This window comes from Musca domestica, unplaced genomic scaffold, assembly GCF_030504385.1.
Source record: "Musca domestica strain aabys unplaced genomic scaffold, Musca_domestica.polishedcontigs.V.1.1 236, whole genome shotgun sequence".
NCBI lineage: Eukaryota > Metazoa > Arthropoda > Insecta > Diptera > Muscidae > Musca > Musca domestica.
Genome location: NW_026712270.1, coordinates 1 through 19,496, shown reverse-complemented (window position 1 = coordinate 19,496; position 19,496 = coordinate 1). Strand labels below are relative to the sequence as shown.

Genomic DNA, 19,496 nt, shown 5'->3' with positions numbered 1-19,496 from the left:
AAAGAACAGATAAAACTATAGCAGTTTTTCACAGTTCCAGAAAGTGTTGCAATTGTGGCGCTAAATATAAAAGTATGGCACTTATAGCGTAAAAAAACGCTAATTTTAAAAGCTTGAAAAGAAGAGGGAGAAAAATAAACCAAGTGTCAAAGGGAAAATATAAACTACAGGCATTTTTCAGAGTATTGCACTCGTAGCGTTTAAGAACCGCTAATTTCAAAGGCTTGATTTTTCTTCTTTATTTCCCATGAGCTAATAAAAAATGCTTTCCTTCTTTACTTTGATAATTTTTTTTATTGGGTTTTTGAAAATTGTTATAACCTTATTTATACATTTACACGGTGTTTTGTTGTATCTTCATTTTGTTGTTCGTTTCTTTTTTGCTATGAAATTTTTGTTTTATTATTAGAATTATTTTTTTTTTCAATATTTTTTTAAATGTTTTAACAATTTATGTGTAGTTTTTAATTGTTTTCCTATGAAATACTTTTATTTCTTGTTGTTTGGGTTCTTTGTCATTATTTTAGAAATAATTTTATGTTGATTAATGTTTAAAACTACATTTGTGTGTGTGAAAGTGTGTGTGTATTACATCATCTAAACATTTAGCTAAATACTTAACATAAAAAGTACAAAAGTTAATAACTTTTTTTTATAAGATTTTTACTCTTTCATATTTTTACAATAAAAAAAGTTATTTTTTTTCAAGATTTCTTTAAGAATACTGATGATAATTTTTTTTCATTATATTTTTTTATATGTTAGGTTGCAGTTTGTCAGTCACAATATTCGGTTTTTTTATATTTTTTTAATTTTTTTTTTCAATTTATTGCTAAATTTACCATTAACTCTAACTAAAATATAACAAAGATATTTTTCTAATTTTATATATTTTTTATTTTCGTTTTTATATACAAAAAAATTCCTTACTATCAACCTTAGGGTGAATGGTTTATAATTTTACATTTTAAATACGATCTATTTGGGTCTCCTGGGCCTCCAGTTCAGGTTCTTCGGCCAGGGTATAGACCCCTTTGAGGCCGAGGTTGCCACCATTTGAGTCCAACGATGATTGTGTGGTAGGCGTGAGAGTATCCATCAAAGGACTACCCATTGTATTGAGCCCAGGACAAGAACTAGGCGGAGATGTGGCCAAACCACCACCAACACCACCACAGGACGATGCTGAGGTTGTTAAATTATTAAGCGGTAAATTTACATTCGATTTTAGTAGATTAGTTGATGTTGAAGCCGTTGCATTTGGATCCATTGTCAGAATAGGCATTAACTCGTGATTAACATAATCCTTTAATTGGTGAATATTCGCCAAATCTGAGTCATTGTGGGTGCCAAAGACCAGTGATGTGGGTGTGCCTGAAAAAAAAGAGACATTTTAGAATAAAATTGCAAATTATATCTCAAAATTATTAAAGAAAACAATTTCACATTGGCCTATAACCTTAGTAGTTCATAAAGTGCGAACATCCCTTAGGAAATCACATTTTATTTTTTCTCATTCACGACGGCTATTCTATGGAGTGCCTTACTTTAGGAAACAATGACTCTAAGGTCTTTCGAATTAATTTCTGTGGAAAAAACTGTCCGCGTCCTCTTTTATTAAAAAACTCCCTTTACTTAAATTTATTCTTAGCATGTGAACCTCCCTTAAGAGTTGCCATCACATGGTTGTATTTTGTGACTGAGTGTGGCCACTGCAGAGATTTAGAACCCGTTATTTTGAAATTGTGTACAGTGTGAACACCCCTTAAGGCAGAGTTGTATTCTCTCGTATTGTCTGGCTAATGTAGCGTTTAAAAAAACGCCAAATTACAAAAGTCTCAAATTTGAACATCTCTGAAGTCAGAGTTGCATTTTCTTTTGTGGAGTGGCTAATTAAGCGTTTAAATAAGCGATAATATAAAATTATGCATAAAATGGTGATACTGAGTTCCTATGTGGTCAATGTAGCGTTTTCAAATATGATCAGATTGACTTTGTTTATAAAGTGTGGCTAATGTGACGTTTAAAATACCAGCTAATTTATGTTAAGATAAAAATCGAACTCAAGGTACAATGTGGCCAATGTAGCGTTTTAAAAAGACATTTTTATATATTATCGAAAAAAGCCAAATTAACAATGTGTCAAGTCTGAACCTCTCTGAAACCAGAGTTGAATTTTCTTTTGTGGAGTGGCTAATTCAGCGTTTAAATAAGCGATAATATAAAATTATGCGTAAAATGTTGGTGCTGAGTTTCAATGTGGCTAATCTAGCTTTTTCAAACATGATGAGATTTCCTTTATAAACAGCAGTGTGGCTAATGGGGCGTTCAAAAAATCAGCTAAAATAAATTTGGTCTAAAAATCTAATCTTGAGGTACAATGTGGCTAATGAAGCGTTTTCAAATATGATGGGATTGCCTTTGTTTATAAAGTGTGGCTAATGTGACATTAATCAGCTTATATAAAATTGAATTAAAATTCTGATCTTGAGGTACAATGTGCTCATGATGACATATGACATTTAAAAATCAGCTAACGTAAAATTGAACTAAAATTCTGATCTTGAGGTTCAATGAGACCAATATAGCGTTTTTCCAAAAACGCATTTTTATTAATTTTTTGTTTTTTTTTCAGTGTGGCTAATATGACATTTAAAGATCAACTAATGTAAAATTGAGCTAAAATTCTGATCTCGGGGTTTAATGAGGCCAATGTAGCGTTTTTCCAAAAACGTATTTTTATTAATTTTTTTTGTTTTTTTTTTCAGTGTGGCTAATATGACATTTAAAAATCAACTAATGTAAAATTGAACTAAAATTCTGATCTTGAGGTTCAATGAGGCCAATGTAGCGTTTTTCCAAAAAGGTATTTTTATTAATTTTTCTTGGTTTTTTCTTTCAGTGTGGCTAATGTGGCGTTAAAAAATCAGCTAATGTAAAATTGAACTATAAATCTGATCTTGAGGTACAATGTGGCCAATGTAGCGTTTTTCCAAAAACGCATTTTTATTATTTTTTTGGTTTTTTCTTTCAGTGTGGCTAATGTGGCGTTAAAAAATCAACTAATGTAAAATTGAACTAAAATTCTGATCTTGAGGTACAATGTGGCCAATATAGCGTTTTTCCAAAAACGCATTTTTATTCATTTTCTTTGGTATGATTTCCCACCTAACTCTTTACTCACCCGTTACCAAAGTCTCTTCGGTGGGATTTCGTTGATACAAGTTCTGCTTCTTCTCCGTATACGGCTGTCAAGGTGGCATATAATAGCTGGTCGGCTCATCATTCGTTGTATCCAGATTCGATGTTTTCTTAAATTCCACCACAAATTTAATGCGATTCACAATCTCTTCGTGTATGACATTGAAACACATGGCCGTCAGGGCCATGCCGGACATAATGTATATGGAACAAAACCAAATGGTGGTGTTCGAGTCGCGCCGAAAACCTGGCATCATATCGCCGAAACCGATGGTGGAGAGACTCATGAAGCAAAAATAGATGCCATCCAAGAGGGGCCAATCCTCGAGGCGATAGAGGACCACGGCCCCGAACAAGATGTAGATTATCATCATACAAAAGCAGAGGAGTATGGGTGCCAAGATGGCCAGGCCATGCATGCTGCCACGCGACTCACTGGCACTCAGCGAATCGAGATCGGGCATTTGTATGCTGCTCTGACCGAGCGATTGTTTTTCCGGCGTCTGAAAGGTGTCCGGCATCGATCCGGACCGAACGTAGTAGGGTTCCTGCAGAGCCTGTTGTTGTTTGCGCAACTCTTCCTGTTGGCGTTTGCGTTTCATACGTCTCTCCTTTTCGGCCATACGCTTTTCGTCGTAACAACAGTAGCCACAGTTGGAGCATAGGCAGCAGCACAACGCCTTCGAGAATACTTCGCGGGCCACCTTGGCCAGAATGCCACCCGTGCTGGAGAGATACACCAGGGTCAGGGGTATGCCGAAAAATGCATAGGCCAGGGTAACCAAACGGCCCAGGGTGGTGCGAGGCGCAATGTTGCCATAACCTGGAAAGGTAAAAAAGTGAGGTTAGTATTTTTAATGGAATTAATTTTTTGTCCCAAAAAGTTGTTCCTAACGGTCTTCCGAATTTTTTGTTATAGAAAAACGGAATTTTAGTCCCCTAAACATCGGTTTTCTGTTAAAAAAAGCAAATATTTATTTTTGGCTTGGCTGGCGTATAAGTGTTGTCGTTATTCATACGCATCATGGGCCGCAGCATTTAATCCCCCCTAAATTTCGAAGAATTGACTGTTTCTCATAAACTTTTTTTCTATTTTCAATTTTCCCAAAACAACTCTCAGTTCCTAAAACCATTTGACAGAGACACAGTTTTGTACTTGAAGCACTAAAGCGAAATTCCGTCACATAAAATCGCGCTATGGCTGTTTCTGACGACGACCATGATGATGTTGGTGATGGTGGTGATGGTCGTGACAATGATGATGCCAAGAATGACAATGACAACGACTGTGTGTTTACATTTCGAAACATACGGCGGCTGGTTCTGACGTTGGGCAAACCCTGATGGTGGGTGGGGGAGGTGTGCGTACTGTTGATAATGATTAGCATTCAAGTCAATCGAATTGTTACCACTCAGCTTTAGATTTAAGTGTCCTCCTAGTGTGCCTCTGTATTTGACTTGTGAAGTGAGAGAGGGGGGGGAGGGGTGGCGTCAAGGGAGAATGGAAAGCAAGAGCCTGGCAAAGCCAGCCTGCAAGGAAGCCAAGTAAAGTGGTTTGTTTGTTCAGCAATTGATTTGTCAGTAACATTTTCAAGAAGCCATTATCCTAGGCATCGATATCGCATCGCATCACATCAAGGCTGTTCGATTTGTTTGCAAACAATTGTTTCTTTTTTTTTCGGTTCGAAAAACCCGAAACAGAAAAAAAAAATCGACAATGCGCAATGGGAAGCAGAAACCAGGAGATGTTCCTGTTCCATTTGCGGCCGGGGGGAGGAGTTTTAATTGAAAAACTAAAAGAATAGGATTTATACGCCATAGATATTTATAACACTAAAGGTGTGTGACAATAATCGCCCTAGGTCACCCTACATTTCTAGTGAATGTCTCCTTCCTTCCAACAAACCAGCCAAAAACGCCCTGGTTCACCCTACATTCATTAGCAAAAGCCAATGAATGAAGGAAGTCATGCTAATGAATGTAGGGTGAACCAGATCGTTTTTGGCTGGTAATAATAATAATAATAATAATAATAATAATAATAATAATAATAATAATAATAATAATAATAATAATAATAATAATAATAATAATAATAATAATAATAATAATAATAATAATAATAATAATAATAATAATAATAATAATAATAATAATAATAATAATAATAATAATAATAATAATAATAATAATAATAATAATAATAATAATAATAATAATAATAATAATAATAATAATAATAATAATAATAATAATAAATAATAATACAAATCAACAATAATAAAAGAAATAATAGAGAAAGCAGTCATTCACTGGCTTTTGCCAATGAATGTAGGGTGACCTAGGTCGTTTTTGGCTGGTTTATTATAAGGAAGGAGTCATTCACTGGAAATGTAGGGTGACCTAGGTCGATTATTGTTTGCACTAATTACAGACCAAATATAAAGGAAGCTATACATAAAACGCCATTTTGGTTGGATTAAGTCGTCGGATGGCTTCTTTGATAATAATACTAGGCATATTAATTATATAAATAATAGCAACAATAATTAATAATAATTTAAGAAATAATAGAGAAAGTAGTCATTCGCTGACTTTTGGTTATGAATATAGGGTGACCTAGGTCGTTTTTGGCTGGTTTGTTGGGAGGAAAGAGTCATTCACTGAAAATGTAGGGTGGCCTAGGCCGATTATTGTTTGCACTAATTAAAGGGCAAATATAAAGAAAGGAACACATAAAACGCTATTTTGGCTGGATTAAATTGTCGGCAGGCTTCTTTGTTAAATAACAAAGAAGCAGGCGCAGGCTGAACAAATATATGTTATGGGTCGAAATTGAACTAAGTAAAGCGGAAATTCATTTGTCCTTTTACGAAGAAGCCAGTAAAAAACCTTCAATGTATTTGCAGCTTAAAAATGCATTTCGCAAAAGAATGTAGGGTGACCTAGACCGACTTTTGACTGGTCGGTTGTGCTGACAAAAGGAGCAACCAGAGTGAAAATTATGGTGATAGTAATAATAATAATAATTATAAATATAATAATAGTAAAAATATAATATAATATTATATATTATAATCATAATAATATAAATAATAATAAATAATAAAAATTATTAATAATAATAGTAATAGAATGTGGAGCTTTTTTGATGCGATTGCCTGTATTATTGTATTATGGGCCTACCTTGTCCACTATCACTGTCAAAAGGTAAATCTTGGGTACATCAATCAGAGATGGGAACCTGTTATCAATAAAATTGAAATGTGACAAAGTAAAATACAGAAATTATAGACCTGTTTTAATACGACTGCCTGTATTATTGTATCCTGGACCTATATTGTCAAAATATATATATTGCGTATACACGAATCAGAGATGGTAGAAGAATACAGATGGATGCAATAACGCTTGGGAACATTGATATGTTACACATGAAAACATAAATCAGAGATGGGAACCTGTTTTCAATAACACTGAATTGTGATAAAGTAAAATACAGAAAATGTGGAGCTATTTTGTTGCTACTGTCTGTATTATTGTATTATGGACGTAGCTTTCCAATTATCATGGGAAAATAATACAGTTGGATTCAATAACGCTTGTGACAAATGACAGCAAAAGTTTGTTTAAAAAAATAGTTTCTTATATGTTTCCTTATACAAGGCCATCCGAAGGTTGTCATGGCATGGATTTTCAACAATTTTTACAATTTCGAATACATTTTCTTTCAAAATTTTGAATTTGAAAGTTGGTTTGACAGTTTATTGTAACAGCATCTATATTGATGCGGCTATCTCTGTCATTTTATCATGGTCAATCGAAGTCTATATATTTTCGAACTTGTGAACCCTAAACATTTATATACAAGACGACAACTTTTGTTCGATGAAATGTTGCAATTATTTTTTGGTTTTGCGCGCCTTTTTAATCATCGTTGAGAATGATTTTAAATTGGAAAGGGTAAAGGTATATAAAACTTACTTAGTTCGATTTTGGCCCTACGCTCCTTTGTTCTTCTCCGAAGAAGTCAGTCGATGACTTAAGGCAGTCAAAAAGCGTTTTATATATTCTCACCTTAACTATTTTATTGAACTCGGTTTGTACCTGATATGATAGAAGTATGATTTTCTCGAAAGTTTTAATTAGACCTTTGACATTAAAAAGTTCTGCAGTAAAATATTTTTTTGACCGGGATACATCAACACTTTTATTTCCTTGCTACAGAAAATAAAATATAAATTTGAGACCTGTTACTTCAACCATTTTTTGCAATGATTAAAATGACAATCTATTAGGGATCACCAGTCCGTTTACGGCCTTTGGCATAAATAGCAACGTTTGGCAAAATATATGTGTAATTACATGCAAATCAATAATTGATAAACGTTACTGAAATACAGCCCTTGCTTTGAGGGTGATTCTTTAGTAAGCCGTAAATAGTGTTGACAGAAATTACTTTAAACAGATTCGCAATAATTGCAAATAAGTGGTTGCCGAAACATCACTGCTTAAGCAAACGAAATAGAAAACTTGAGGTTTGCCATACATAATGTTATTTTGACAAGTGGCAACACCACTTATAGTGAAATGGCTAAAAAGTAACCAAACCATAAAGTTCGAAACAGAATAAATGCTCGCAAAATAGTCAATTTTAATTCCGAGATCTACGCCATTTAAAATGGCTGCATTGTAGGGATCGCTAGTCTGATTTTTTACTTTGGCGTAACTAGCAAGAGTTGTCACATTACAAAAATTTGTTTACTTGCAAATCGATCCTTGATGATATTTTGACAAGTGGTAACGCCACCGGTTTTCTCTGCTATAGATTTTTCATGGCGGTATTATAGGGAGCGCTAATTTGATTTTTGACTTTAGTATAACTAGCATGGGCTGGCACAATACAAAAAATTGTATTTACTTGCAAATCGATATTTATATAAAATTTGACTGAAATACAACATTTGCTTAAGGGTGATCCTTTAAGTTGCCGAAAACAGGTTTGGCATGATATTACTTTTTAATATTTCAAAAATATTCGCAACAATTACAAATAAATGGTTTGTCAAAATTAATTTTTTTGCACCTGCAATTGATAACTTAAAGGTTGCCATACATAATGTAATTTTGACAAGTGTAGAGATAGCTAGTTCGATTTTTAATTTGGCATAACTAGCCTAACTTTGGCATATCTAACCAAATGTCTTCTTATCAAAGAGCTCAATTCAATAGAAAAATAATTCCAGACCTGGATTCTGTGAGTTTTTTAAAAGGGGATTTTTTTCACCGAAAATAACGTCAGAATGGGGTCTTTGAATATTTTTTCTATGGAAAAAAATCCACCGATTTGTAATCTGGAAATATTTTCTATAAAAAAAATCTCAAGGTCTTTTTCTAGAGGACTAGAGTGCCTAAATTTATAAATAATTCAATAGAAAAAAATTCCAGATATGGGGTCTTTTTTTTGGTGGGGGGGATTTTTTCACCCAAAAAAAAAAAAAACGTCAAAATGTGGTCCTTGAATATATTTTCTATGGAAAAAGAATCCATCGATTTGAAATTTGGAAATGTTTTCTATAAAAAAAATAGTTTGTTTCGAGCGGCATTGTAGGGATCGCTAGTCCGATTTTTGACTTTGGCATAACTTGCATTACTGCGGCCATTTTGGCATAACTAACTAAATGTCTTCTTATCAAAGAGCTCAAGGTCTTCTTCCAGAGGTCTAGATTGCCTAAATTTATAAACAATTCTATAGAAAAATAATTCCAGACCTGGATTCTGTGTATTTTTTAATAGGGAATTTTTTTGACCGAAAAAAAACGTCAAAATGAGGTCCTTGATTTTTTCTCATGTGAAAAAAATCCATCGATTTGAAATCTGGAAACGTTTTTATAAAAAAAAAATCTTTAGTTCTGAGTTCTTGCGATTTTTCGTAGAATTTTCGTGGCGATTTTTACATTTTAAAATTATTTTACATTTTAAAGTTATTCCTCTTTTGCCAATAATCATACGCCCCATTGACCTGACAATAAATAACAATCATACGCTGCCTGGGTCATTTGCTGGAAAATGTTTGAAAATTATATTAAATCCCAGAACTAAAGCCCCAGAAGGTTAATAAACATGGCTATTTATAGAATTTCTTTTTAGTACTGGACCCATAATCCCTCTTTTTCCCAATAATAACGGTCAACGATGGCAAAAATCATCAAAAGATTGAATGACGACACAATGGACATGTGGAACATTGCAAGGATTTGCCTCCTCCCCAAATTCAGGGAATTTTGGGCTACAAAAGCAATCAAAACAAGTCCTTTGCAAACGCTTTGTATTCAAATGTTTTTTAGGGGGATTGGAAAAAGGAGAGTGAGTGGAGAGAGGGGTGGGGAAGGCTGCTAGGAATTGAAATCACACAGAGAGAATGGAGGACCATTTTAAGAAGAATTCTTGATTTGCCACCACCCACTTTCAGTGAAGCAATAAAAATTTGTCAATACCAATACCTTCCCCCCCCCCCTTCATCCTCCTCCTGCATACATAAACATGCTCTGAAACTCAACAAAACGCCTAATCAATATCGCCTATCAACTTCCGTTTCCTTGTTATGAAATGAAATCTGCCATTGGATTTTTTTTTTCATTTTTTTTTGGGCAACAATAGTCTTAGGGCCTATCAAATATGTCCTTTACAATATGCATTTATTGTTCGGTTATTCGGGAATGGCCTAGCATCTATTGTGTGTGTGTGTGTGTGCGGGAGTATGTTGTGCTTCCTGGGGAGACACTTTCGCCGAAATAAAAAAAAACAACTGAAATCTCGGCTTTCTTTCGATTTCAACAAAGCCAAAGAAAATCGAAAGCATTTTCCAGATACGATACCATTGAGCTCCTTAGTCGGTTACTGTGTCGAGGAAGTCTATTTGTATTCTTCTGCTGCTGTTGCTACTCCTGCGGGTCTGATTCGGCCGGCCATTGTTAAAAACACTGAAGGCTTTTCTATTTTTCTGCCGAGATCAGCAATTTTAAAAAGAAATGGATAAAGAGGCAAGAAAGAGGGGAGGGAGGTGGAGAGAGGGGGGGGGGGGGCAAAAACGAAATTTACATTTTCGATTTAAGCAGTGATTTCAATACTGGGACAAAAAAACTGCCAGCCCAGATTCAATTGCCTAGGCCAGGAAAAAAAAGAAACTCAAACAAAGACAACCAGAAAACTTGACAACATATCTTTGGTTATGTTTACACAACATTGCCGGTCCATGACAAGAATAAACAACAACAACAACAATAAAGTCATGATAGCAATAATAATGATGATAGCTAAGCATTTCGAACAATAAAACCGGAGGAGAAATGAATAAAATTATCTACCCGAACGGAAAGAGCCTGACAATTGTGAATTTATTTTTATTTGCCGAGAGAGAGAGATAAACAATCGTTTGTCCTTTTTTTTATTTTTCATTATTCGGGGGCGTATGATTAATTTTTTATTTTTGAAAAAAAAAAATAATACAAAATATTTCACTTGAACATTTATTTGAGGCATACGTGGCTGGAATTGACATGGAGAACCTTTGATGAAATTGTTATCCTCCAACTTCTCATAAAACCAGACGGAGGAGAAAACCCATAGAATAATGTCAAAAGTAATTTTGGACACAAAATTCTGGAGTGTAACAGGAGATATAGTTTTTGTCAAGATGGCGCCCAATCAATTCAGGAGTCATATTTTAGCGTTTAAGCAGCATATATATTAAAATTTGTGGCTGCTAGGGTTTTTTTATCGTAATGGCGCGCAACAAATTCAACAGCCGTTCAATATACGCTCATCGGCTCGCTTCATTTCCAGCGCACAATGGCCATCAAAATCTATTTAAAATATTTTATCAAATGCTAACCGAAACTAGATTTAAAAACAAAAAAAAAAATTAAAGACCAAAAGAACTTGGATTTAAAAAAAACATATTTTTTCAAATATCAACCGAACATGGATTAAGAAAAAATATATTTTCAGAGACCAAAAAAGACCCTGGATTTAAACAAAAATATATATATTTTTTTAAAAATCAAAAGAAACTGGATTTTAAAAAAATTTAAAAATTTATTCAAAGACCAAGAGGACATTAATCCAAAAAATACTTTTTCAAAGACCAAAAGAACTTGGTTTAAAAATAAATATTTTTTTTTAAAACCAAAAGAACTTGAATTAACAAAAAAAATTTTTTTCAAAGACCAACCAAACCTGGATTTTTAAAAATATATCTTTTTTTCAAAGATCAACTAACCTGAATTTAAAAAAATATATTTTTTTCAAAGACCAAAAGAACTAGGATTAAAAAAATACGTTTTTAAAGACCAACCGAACCTGGATTTTTTAAAGAAATAATTTTTCAAAAACCAAAAGAATTTGGACTAAAAAAAAATATTTTTTGAATACCAACTGGACCTGGATTTTTTTCAAAGACCAAAAGATTTTGGATCAAAAAATATTTTTTTAAAGACTAAAAGAACTTGGATTAAAAAAATATTTTTTCAAAGACCAACCGAACCTGGATTATTGTTTGAAAAATTTCTACTTTTTCAATAACTAAAAGAATGTGGATTAAAAAAATATTTTTTCGAAACTAACCAAACCTGGATTTTTTAAAAATATGTTTTTTCAAAGACCCAGAGAAACTGGATTACAAAAAAATTAAATACCAACTGAACCTGGATTTTTTTTTTAATATTTTTCAAAGAGTAACGGTACCTGGATTGAAAAAAAAAAATTTTTCAAAGACCAAAAGACCTCAAAAAAATATTTTTCTTCGAAAACCTAAAGAACTTGGATTAAAAAAAAAATTGTTAAAGACCAACCGAACCTCGATTAAGAAAAAAAATTTTAAAAACCTACTGAACCCGGATTTAAAAAAATATATATATTTTTTAAAGACCAAAATAACTTGGATTTAAAATATTTTTCAAAGACCAACCGAACCTAGACTCTTTAAAAAATATATTTTTTTAAAAGACCAACCGAACCTAGATTAAAAAAAAAAGGATATTTTTTTAAAGAACAATAGAACTTGGATTATTTTTTTTTTCAAAGACCAACCAAACTTTTTTTTTTAATATAATTTTTTTTAAAAACCAAATGAACTTGAATTAAATTTTTTTTTCAAAGACCAACCAAACCTGGACCAACAGAACTTAGATTTGTAAAAAAATACGTTTCCAAAGACAAACAGAACGTGGATAAAAATGCGTATGACTGTTCTCAGTATGTATACGCCAGCCATACTGAAAATTCATTTTTTTATTTATATATTTTGTTCTTTTGGCCATTTTATTGCTTTGAATATCAATTTTTCCAAAGAAAACAGCAAAACCCTCATCTTTCTTCTTTTTCAAAAAAAAAAAAAAAAAAAAAATATCACGGACGGGGTTTTTTTATTTATATATTTTGTTCTTTCGGCCATTTTATTGCTTTGAATATCCATTTTCGAAAGAAAATGCAGAACCAATATTTTTCTTTTTTTTCAAAAAAAAAAAAAAAAATGCTGACGGGGTTTGATATTTTTTCCACAGAAAAAAATCTGTGCACTCCAGTTCTGGGAATTTTTTCAAATATTTTTCCAAGGATTAACTGTCAACATTCATTTTTCAAAAAAAAAAAAAAAAATTCCCAAGGACTCTGAGTGAACTAGATTTTTTTAATACAAATTATTCCATTCAAATACGTACCCCATTGCGTATGACTGTTGTCAGTATGTATACGCCAGCCAAGCTGAAAATTTAATTTTTATTCCTAAATTTTCCCGGGTCTCATGAAAATACTTTCATTTTTTTCCATCGAAAAGAAATTCCACAGACCCCAGGTCTGGGGATTTTTTTCCACAGGAAAAAATCGCAGTCGAAGTGGATTTTTTCCTTAGAAAAATTTTGATGTCGATGCGGATTTTTTCAAATATTTCATCCAAGGACTAACTGTCAACATACATTTTTCACAAACATTTTTCCAAGGACTCCCTGTCACCTTGATTTTTTCAAAAATACAAATTAATTCATTTAAATGCGTACCATGCTGCGTATGACTGTTGTCAGTATGTATACGCCAGCCATGGTAAAAATTTAATTTTTTCCCTAAATTTTCCCATGCCTCTTAAAATCTTTTTTTTTGTCTTCACATTTCCATTTTTTATTGCTTGGAATATCCATTTCCTTTCACCCAGTTCCCAGTTTGTCATGGGCGTTACGTTTCCATTTCATTTGAATGACATTCGATATGACTAAATTCCGATGAGGCATATCATCATCAATACGCTTATTGGCACGCTTTGGAGTTCTTCTTTTGTTTCTTCTTTTTTGGCACTTAGCGAGTTCTGTTTTTGCTTTGTTTTGTTTCTTTATGGGCTTCATATTCGCTCGGCTGGGAGACAGATGAAGGGAGTAGGAGGATGGGAGCTGTTAGCCTCCTCAGCATCATTGTCGAGTACATTTGTGTCAATTTTATGTTAATAATATAAATAAAATTGACACAATTTCAAATGGCTTTTTTTAAAAAGAATTGAAATGACATCGCAGGCGGGTGAGAGGGAATAGGGGTGAGACGAAAAATAAAAAATCGGATGGAAAACAGAAGGCGTTGACTTTGTTTGTATGTGTATATATCTATATATTATTAATAAATATTCCTAAACTTTGAATGCCAGCAATGAGATCAAGGCTGCTGCTGACTCAGGATATTGAATGAAAGTGACAGTCTTGACAGTTGGCAAGAAATAAATAACAATCATGGCCATCATGGCAATGCCAAATGATATCTACCTAGCTTTGCTTATTTGAGACAAATCTTGGATATATTTTTTTTTATTAATAATGCCACACCATTTCAAAGATTGATGTCTTCTCAAAGGAAATAAAAAAATCATGGAAAAAATCACGATTAAATCTAATTAGGCCAAAAGCCCATGACAGCGTATGAGTATTGCCGTATGTCATACGCACCCCTGTTCGAAATATATTTTTTAGAAAAGATTTGGAAATATAAGTAAAAAAAAAACTATGAATATCGATTTAAAAAAAAAATTCTACAACAAATATAATAAAATATTTTTGGAAAAAAAAATCCAAATTCACAGATTATTTTTTTTAAATATAATTTCCCAATATTTTTAAAAATTACATTTCCAGCTGGGATGCCTATGACACCAAGGACACTTCCATTCTATTAATATCGGTTTTTTTATTGTTTTTTTTTTTTTAAAAAAAAAAATATTTTCTATAAAAATTTTTTTTTCAAAAACAAAATTTTAAAAAAGAATCTAATTCAAGAGTGCACATGACACTAAGGACACTTTGAACGCAAGCAATTCGAATTTTTAAAAAATAATTTTTTACAACAAAAAATATTTTTTAAATAATTCAAAGACTCTTTGAATCCATGATTTCTGTTTTTTTAAAATAATTTTTAAAACTTCCAAATGCATAGATTATTTTTTTTAATTTTTAAAACTTCCAAATTTTGTTTTTTTAAATAATTTTTAAAATTTCCAAATTCATAGATTAATTTTTTTTTTAAATTAAATTTCTAAATATTTATAAAAATTACATTTTTAGCAGGGGTGCGTATGGCACCAATGACACTTCCATTCTATTAATTTCGGTTTATTTATTGTTTTTTTTTACAAAAAAAATATTTATAAAAAATATTTTTGAAAATAAAAAAAATTATTTAAAAAATATTTTTTTGTTGTAAAAAATTATTTTTTAAAAATTCGAATTGCTTGGGTTCAACGTGTCCTTAGTGTCATATGCACTCTTGTTCCTATGAATTGGAATTTTTTTTCAAAAAATATTTTTTTATTACAAATATTAAAAAAATAATCTTTGAATTTGGATTATTTAAAAAAAATATTTTTTTATTTTTGTTGTAGATTTTTTTTAAAAAAATTGTAAAAATATTTTTTATTTTTGCCTGACGATTTTGCAACAACAAAATACTATGGTATCCCAAACAAGCAAGCCAAACACTGTTCTATTAATAGACACAGGCACGGTCGACGAAGGGGTTTTTGTTGTAACAGACAAAACAAACTTACATGGTTATGTTACTTCGTTCAGGTTGAACGAAAGCATAACAAGTGGAGAAAGATGTAAATGTCTATAAGTGCGGTTGTAAGATTTAGAAGATTTTCCAAAAGAATTTTAGTTTTATGTAATTCTTTTGTTCCTCTTCTATTGAGCTTACGATCTCGTCACTTGGGTAGAAAATGTTTTTTGTCATAGAAGTTATTTTTTAAATAACTTCTGGGGAGAATATCCCAGACAAGAAACAAGGGAACTGATGAGGATTGGTGGCTCTTTCCGAAACCTAGGTATTCCCTGCCTTACCCCCTGGTAAACATTACCATCGTTCTCCACTCATAAACAAACGTTGTTTTTATAAAAACAACAATAATGGGATTTTGCCTGACGATTTTGCAACAACAAAATACTATGGTATCCCAAACAAGCAAGCCAAACACTGTTCAATATTTTTTTATAAAAAATATTTTTTTATAAAATATTTTTTAAATAATTCAAATACTCTTTGAATCTATTATTTTTGTTTTTTTAAATAATTTTTAAAACTTCCAATTTCATAGATAAATTTTTTTAAATTAAATTTCCAAATTTTGTTTTTTTTTAAATAATTTTTAATACTTCCAAATTAATAGATTAATTTTTTTAAATTAAATTTCCAAATATTTGTAAAAATTACATTTCGAACAGGGGTGCGTATGGACTAAGGTCTCCTCAAAAATCTCTGAATTTCGATTTTTTAAAAATTATTTTTTAGAAAAAAAAATTAAAATTTAATTTCTAAGAAATTCTAAGAAATGAATTTCATAGATTAATTTTTTTTAATTTAATTTTCAAATGTTTTTGTAAAAACTACATTTTGAACAGGTGAGCGCATGACACTAAGGACTCTTTGAACCTATGAATTTCGTTTTTTTTAAATATTTGTTACAACAAAAATAAAAAGGAACAAGGGTGCGTATGACACTAAGGACACGTTGAAACAATGTATTTTGAATTTTTAAAAAATAATTTTTTACAAAAAAAAAAAAAAAAAAAAAATAATAATAATTCAAAAACTCTTTGAATCTATGAATTTTCGGTTTAAAAAAAAAAAATACAACAAAATTTAAAAAAAAAATATTTAAAAAAATTTAAATTCATAGATTAATTTTTTAAATTAAATTTCCAAATATTTGTAAAAATTACTAACAAAAATTACTGACTAAAGTCTCTTTAAATCTCTGAAGAAATTCCAATTCATAGATTGATTTTTTAATTTTTTTAATTTCGAACAGGTGAGCGTATGACACTAAGGACTCTTTGAACCTATGAATTTCGTGATTTTTTTCAAAATATTTGTTACAACAAAAATAAAAGGAAAAGGGACGAGGGTGCGTATGTCACTAAGGATACGATAAAACAATGCATTTTGAATTTTTAAAAAATTATTTTTTACAAAAAAATATATATTTTAAAATTCAAAGAATCTTTGAATCGATGAATTTCGGTATTTTTAAAAAAAATATTTTTTTTCAACAAAAATAAAATATTATTTTTAAAAAACTCAAATTCATAGATTAATTTTTTGAAATGAAATTTGCAAATATTTGTAAAAATTGGATTTCAAACAGGGGTGCGTAAGGACTCTTAAAATCTCTGAATTTCGGTTTTTTTTAAATATTAAAAAAAATATATAAAAAAAATATTAAATATATTAAAATAAAAATTAAAAAAAAAAATTAAAATTTAATTTCTAAGAAATTCCAATTCATAGATTGATTTTTTTCAATTTAATTTCCAAATGTTTTTGTAAAAACTACATTCCGAACAGGTGAGCTCATGACACTTAGGACTCTTTGAACCTATGAATTTCGGAGTTTTTTTTTTAATATTTGTTACAACAAAAATAAAAAGGAAAAGGAACAAGGGTGCGTATCACACTAAGGACACGTTGAAAACATTCATTTTCAATTTTTAAAAAATAGTTTTTTACAACAAAAAAAAAATATTTTTTAAAATTCAAAGAATATTTGAATCTATGAATTTTGGGTTTAAAAAAAAATTACAACAAAAATTAAAAAAAAATATTTAAAAGGAAAATTAAACTCATAGATTGTTTTTTTAATTAATTTCCAATATTAGTAAAAATTATATCTCAAACCGGCGTGCGTATGACCCTAAGGACTATTAAAATCTATGAATTTCAGTTTTTTCATAAATATTTTTTAAACAAGAATACAAAAAAAAATATTTTTTTTTCGAAAAATTCAAACTCAAACATTATTTTTTTTTAAATTAAATTTCCAAATATTTGTAAAAATTATATATCAAACATGGATTGTTTTTTAATTAATTTCCAATATTTGTAAACAATACATTGCAAACAGGGGTGCGTATGACCCTAAGGACTATTAAAATCTATGAATTTCAGATTTTTTATATTTTTTAAACAAAAATAAAAAATAAATATATTTTTTTTTTAAAAATCCAAACTCAAACATTAATTTTTTAAAATTAAATTTCCAAATATTTGTAAAAATTACATATCAAACATGGGTGCATATGACCTTAAGGACGCTTTGAATCTTTAATTTTTTAAAAGAATGATTTTTTTGACAAAAAAAGTAGAAATTATTTTCTAAAAAATCCAAATTTTAAAGATTGAGTTTTTTAAATTTAATTTTCAAATATTTGTAAAAATTAAATTTCGAAGAGGGGTGCCTATGACATATAGGACTCCAATATCAAATTTGAGGATTCCAGCCCAAACCCTTCACTCAATACAAAATTTAGTACCATTTTGTACTTTTCGTACAATTATAGCACATATTTTAAAAATACTTTTATATCTCAATCCCAGATACCAACAGAGACCTCAGTATCAAATTTCGGGATTCCAGCTCTATTCCTTCACCCAATACCAGATTTAGTACCATTCCGTACTTTTCGTACAAATATAGTTCACATTCCTAAAACCACCTCCATATCTCAAGTTCAGATACCATCAGTAATCTGAATATCAATTTTCAGAATTTTTTCTCTATCCCTTCACCCAATACCAAATTTAGTACAATTTGGTACTTTTCGTACGAAGATGGTACACATTTCCAAAAACACCTTCTTATGTGTCAAACTTACTTGACCCCATAAACCTTGAATCCCATACAAAATTTCAAGTATTTGGCTCTATACCTTCAAATAATACCAAATGGTACCGTTTTTGAAATTTAGTGTCATTTTAGTACTTTTCGTACGCTTTTAGTAGGAATTTCCAAAAAACCCTTTGTTACATCTATGCTGCTGTCCATCACTTAGTCTCATTTTAATTCTCAGTATTTTAGATTATTGTTCAAAATAAAATATTAAATTTATAGTACATTTTAGTACCTTTCGTATCCCTTTAGTACGAATTTCCCAAAAATCCAAAATATAATTTTTATGATTTTTTTTCTTAAATTAATTTTGAAAATTATTTAAAAAAATGTTTTTAATTCTGTTCCCCTTTTTCTTGGTCCTGCCGTAACCTCTGTGGGCAAAATTCTCTCGAAATAATTTATTTCAGGACTCGAATTTTCTGGGAATTTGGAAAAATATTTCCAAAGTGGGGGAGGGGGGGGGGGGGGGGGGGGTTGTGTGTTGTGACATTCTCAACTTACCAATTGTGGTCAGCACCGTTAGCGAATACAAAAAGGCCCTGGCAAAATTCCACTCATGATGATGATGGTGCAGATGATGCGGTGACAGGCCATGCTGATGGAACAGCAACACTGCTTCGGTGGCCGGTGTCTGGCCATTAACATCGGTGTCATGCGATAATTGCAACATGGCATCTTCGTTCAGTCTCTTAATTAATTGGTCCTGAAATTTGGCAATTTCCAGGGCGGCCAATCTGTTGAGTGGGGGAGAGAGAAAAAGAGAGGGTGGTGGGTGAATAGTTAAAGTTACAGTTATTATGGCCTCCCAGGCCTAGCCTTGTACTCACTTTGTCCAGTTCTCCTTGTACAAAATGTTCAAGGATACCGTGATATCCCAGATATTTTCGATGGTCCTTTGGCGTACATCATAGGTGTCCGGCGACAGGGCATACTGAGGTGTGAACTCATCACCGTAACTGAAATCATTGTTATTCAATGAGATGACACCCTCCATCATTTGCGAGGGTGATGATGATGAGGATGATGCTACTCCATTGGAGGGGGAGGAGGAGTAGGGTACACCCGCTGCACTCATTGTGCTATTGTCTGTATGATGTGG

General features: G+C 31.3%; 1 protein-coding gene across 1 annotated transcript; it reads right to left on the bottom strand.

Moving 5' to 3' along the window:
- Positions 1 to 304: 304 nt before the first annotated feature.
- On the bottom strand, positions 305 to 19,472 carry LOC131802723 (TWiK family of potassium channels protein 7-like). Its single transcript, XM_059123158.1, has 4 exons — positions 19,225 to 19,472; positions 18,899 to 19,131; positions 3,185 to 4,024; positions 305 to 1,374 (listed from the first exon to the last, which is right to left on the bottom strand). Exons 1-3 carry the CDS (start codon positions 19,470 to 19,472, stop codon positions 3,252 to 3,254), a joined length of 1,254 nt encoding a protein of 417 aa, XP_058979141.1. The 3' UTR covers positions 305 to 1,374; positions 3,185 to 3,251.
- Positions 19,473 to 19,496: the final 24 nt, after the last annotated feature.

Coding starts and splice junctions, on each gene's coding strand:
- LOC131802723 (XM_059123158.1), bottom strand. CDS start 19,472: ATGAGTGCAGCGGGTGTACCCTACTCCTCCTCCCCCTCCAATGGAGTA. Junction 19,132..19,224: donor TACAAGGAGAACTGGACAAA/GTGAGTACAAGG, acceptor CCCACTCAACAG/ATTGGCCGCCCTGGAAATTG. Junction 4,025..18,898: donor AACGGTGCTGACCACAATTG/GTAAGTTGAGAA, acceptor TTACCTTTCCAG/GTTATGGCAACATTGCGCCT.